Below are 4,460 nucleotides of genomic sequence, written 5' to 3' on the forward strand. Positions count from 1 at the left end.
ACGAGGGCAGGCCTGCAAATCTCACTGCTCTTTTTCCAACTCTGGGGACAGACAGAAGGAAGAAATCTTGGAACCAAAGACAAAACTTCCCACACGTTTTAAAGAGCCAGCAGGTAGAATGGGAGCAGAGCAGGAGCATCCTTATAATAAGAAAGTACCAGTGACCAAGTCTATGAAATGACAAAGCAGAACATCCATACATCTTTTAATGGTAAATGGACGGACTCTTATGCAGCACTTTTCTACTCTCCAGGAGAAATCAAAGTGCTTTACACAACAAGCCTCGCTCATACAGCACGCTGATCAGGTGTGAAAGATGCGCTCTCTCTAGGATTTTACTCATCATGGGGCTTTTTGGACGCTTCATCAATGCTTCTTTTTTGTTACAATGTCTTATATTTTAGAGTGATTTCATTAAATGTTGCCATTGTTGTGCTTCAAGTTGTAAGCCTTGTCCTAAACAGCATGATCGAAGACATTCCCTTGTTTCTGTTCCCCTCCCCAGCGTGTCAGATGGTATAGTGATGTTTAACTTCCTGCCCTTTATGACCTCAACTGTGCTACTCGTTCTTGAGTGAGTGTCTGTTTATCCAGCAGTTTCAGGAATATCTCTCTGACATTAAACTGCACTGACCATGTCTCCCAGTACGAGTCTTTAACAGAGTAATGAATGACTTTGCCTTTGTAGGTTTGATATGGCACAATAAAGCTTCTAATTTACAGTAAATTCTCTGTAGAAATAACTTTGGAACTGTTATTAGGATAGTATGCAACTATAAAAATGGACAGTAGACACACGTATTTGATGGGCTGTCAGTTTAAGAAAATGACAGTAAAAGAAGAATTTAGAAAGATGTTGCAGCTAACTGCACTTTGTGCTAGAGGAACAAGAGGGAACCCAAAGTTACCTCTAAATCTGCGCTGCCATCAACAGAAACCTGACTTTTCAGGTTAAGCCTCTGGGGTCCAGGGTACCATTGGCCACTTTTCACTACTTTGTATTTCACCTTTAAATTTTCTTCTCGTGCCTTCTGTGGCATCATTCTTTTCAGCACAATCTCATGTCTGAACTTACAGTAATGTTTTCATTGACATACTGTACTAACACAATTGATCTGAAATCACATAAAAATATAAAAACCGAGTAGGAGAAAGTTCTGTTTTTACTGTAAAAACCACAGACATGTTTATTGAATTATTTTCATAACTTGAAATGCAAATATAAATTGTAGATTAAGTTAGAAATAAAGTTATATTTAACCATTTACCTAAAAATAATACATCTGGCATTTTTTGTACAGCTATTTAAAAATACTACTAACACTAAAATTAGAGAACAATTAGTTGTCACAAAAAGATGCCCCACAAATTATTTGTGCCAGTGCAAAAAATAGTTTGTCGGCCACAAGACAGAGGAGAACAGCACAGGAGTAAGGCTGCTGCATCAGTCCAGTGTTTCCACTGCCGTCTGCCTTTGGTGGCTTTCCTCATTGTTTTTGTGACAGGTATAAGGACTACTGCATATAAAACTGTTCAGTTAATACTAATTCATATCAGTTGATATAAGGACGAAAATAATGTAAATATGGTAAGAAAATGGTTAAGAGTTTATTATTTTTCATGTTATATTAATGGCTTTCATGTTACTTAAGAGAACTACAATCTATACATCTCTGATCGGCTAGTAAGCCTTTTCTGGGATCGATTAGTAGTGTCTCTATTCTCCACTAGGGGGCTTTCGCGCGTTCTCCTCACTGCAATAAACGACTGCATGAGAGACGCAAGTCATAATCACTCTCGTGATTCTTTTCCCCTGTTTTCAGGGGTGTAACATTTTGACACACAAAGCTCATGACTACACTACACACTAACTACACGCTAAACGTCACAAATCTCTCACAACTCAAAAGTCGCTGTCGATATCGCTCTCTCGCCGCCGTCCCAAAACTTTCCCCTCTTCCTAAATAACCAAATCACAGGTGCTGCCAAATCATGGTACAGTTACACCAATAGCTGCCCCCGGAGGGTGAATAACACTCACACAATCAATCCCCAGTGTAAGATGTGAAAAGGCTCTGGGCTGAACCATTTTAAGTGGTGGTGGGGGGTGCTATCTTATTTTAATGAACAACACTGACATATGCAAAACTAGGGTGGCACATGCTGCCCCTGTAGATCCGCCCCTGTGAGGAGGGGTGCCACATGCTGTGACATAATGGGAAACCCTGAAAACTGAGCCGAACCATGCCGAGTCGATCTGAGTAGGTACTAATGGGCTGTAAGTCACAGTCAGACTAAACAACACACAGACATGTGTACTTTTCTTTATTTTAACTCAGATTGCACATGTGCACCACTGAACATTGTATCCTTCACCCCTCCTCCAGCAGAGCAGCCCTAAGGGGTGGTGAAGCTTAATGTCACATGTTTACTTCAGCTACACTGCAGTGGTCAGCTTTGGTCTCAAGAGTCCACAAAAGTCTGGGGGGCTATCCTGGTGGTCCTTTTCCTGAGAGCAGCGGTTTTCTTTGTTCTGCCCTCCCACTGGCATCGTTCTGCTCATTTTTCTATTATTAGATACAGCTGATTGGAGCTGGAGCCACGTGGCTGGGGCACATCGAATGCTGCAGCTGCTCCTGTAGCTCAGGGAGAATCAATATTTATGTGGAACTAAAGTATTGAAGCTGAACAGAATCTAGAGTTATGCTGAGGTGAAGATGTGGTCTTGTGTGGAATGAGACAGAATGAACTCCCAGCTGGAGGATGCTGCGTGGATGCTGCGTGGCTGTCACTGCTGCTGCGGCTCAGTCTTGGCCCGCGCTCTGCTCGTCAGCCTGGTCAGGAAGCAGAAGCTGAAGTGGAACTGCAGCACGTCGCACACTTTGGACCAGAAGTGTCCGGTGAAGCGCTGGAACAGGCGGTACTGAGCCAGGTGGTGATCCAGCAGCTTCAGGAGCACGAAGCCTGCACACGACAGCAAAGCCAGCACGAGGTGTCTGCGCGTGCGCACATCTCCGTGCGTCCGCTGCACGTCAACCCCTTTGTACACAGCAAAGAGCACGTGACCTGCGAGCGCCGTGTCGAAGCCGCGTCGGTGTGCGATCGCCAGTCCGTAGCTGAGAACGGAGCCGAGCTCGAGCGTCGCCGCGTGCGACGCGCGCCATTCGGTCCGCCTTTCGATAAAGTCGATCCACACCGGCACCCACGCGAAGATCGGTAAAGTCAGCCACTGGTCGAGAACGGCTGGAGCGCGCCGCAGCATGGCCAGGCGCGTCCACTGTACGGGGCCGTAAAAGACGGCCATGAGGGCGAACACGTGCCTCAGGTAGCGGGGGCGCTCCGACTCAGCGTCGTCCCCGCGCCACAGCAGCCAGTACAGCCCCACGCACACGTAACCCACATTGACCACGCAGTTACAGGGCATCGCCAAGAACGCGGGCAGACCGTCGACCCGCCTCTCCGCGTAGTGCTCGGAACTCAGGTCCACGTCAACGTCCGCGAACAGGCCGGTGTTCACCAGGCCGACACACAGCAGGAAGCCCACGGACACGTGCACCACGGCCCGCTTCATCATCTCCGGACCTCCGCTCCGAGACTGGAACCAAAGGTCTTAGGTGTTTTTCCGCGTTTCAAAATCACGTGGTACAGAAACTGAAGGCTTGGATTGGCTGCCTTGATCTGGGCATCAGGCCGGCAGCCTCGAAACAGACGTTTAACACTGTCACGAGCGTCAGAAGCGCAGATCTGGCAAACACTGCTCAAGGCGTGGGTCAAAACACCCAGATCACGTGACCACGACCAGACAAGGGTTAGGTTCCTGCTTCTTGTAGAGCCAGGCGCAAGGATTCACTGTTTATTATCCAGAGTCATTTGGCCTCGTCAGCACTGAATGACAGCTTTGGAAGGAAAACAGTATCCTCAATATCTCATTATTATTTTTGATGTGGACTGTGAAGAGTCAATAAACATTATATGGATATATCAATAACAGATAAATATCTTATTCTAATGATTACTGCGAGAACGTGAGACAGACAGAGACTGCTGGGCGATCTCCATTCACTCCTATTAGCAGAGAGAGAGAGAGAGCCACACACTGCTTTCAACATCAAATGTTATTTGGTGCTCCAGCTAGTGGTGTGCGGATCGATACTGAAATATCGGTTCCTCTGATACCAATCATTTATGTTCTAGAATCGATTCTCACATTAAAATATCGATATTTTAGTAATTTAGGGTAAATTTGTAGTTTATCATTAACAGGAACACAGTGGAAAGAAACTATATCATTCGGATTGTCTACATTGGAAGGAACTACGTCCTCTTCCACCTTTCATAGTCATGTGTGAAACACGGCTGCATAAATGTGTTGCAGCCTCTGGCGTGCGCACTCACAACAATGGCTGAGTGTAAATGGAGTAATGTGTGGACGTATTTTACCTCCACAAACAGCCGAGACG

The 4,460-nt window shown here is 46.0% G+C and overlaps 1 protein-coding gene across 1 annotated transcript; it reads right to left on the reverse strand.

The window, feature by feature from the left end:
* Positions 1-1,589: 1,589 nt before the first annotated feature.
* tmem187 (transmembrane protein 187) lies at positions 1,590-3,866 on the reverse strand. Its single transcript, XM_005943099.3, has one exon. The coding sequence runs from the start codon at positions 3,572-3,574 to the stop codon at positions 2,789-2,791; it is 786 nt and encodes a 261-aa protein (XP_005943161.1). The 5' UTR covers positions 3,575-3,866; the 3' UTR covers positions 1,590-2,788.
* Between the last annotated feature and the right edge of the window lie 594 nt (positions 3,867-4,460).

This window comes from Haplochromis burtoni, unplaced genomic scaffold, assembly GCF_018398535.1.
Source record: "Haplochromis burtoni strain Fernald_Lab_line unplaced genomic scaffold, NCSU_Asbu1 Contig_363, whole genome shotgun sequence".
Lineage (NCBI taxonomy): Eukaryota > Metazoa > Chordata > Actinopteri > Cichliformes > Cichlidae > Haplochromis > Haplochromis burtoni.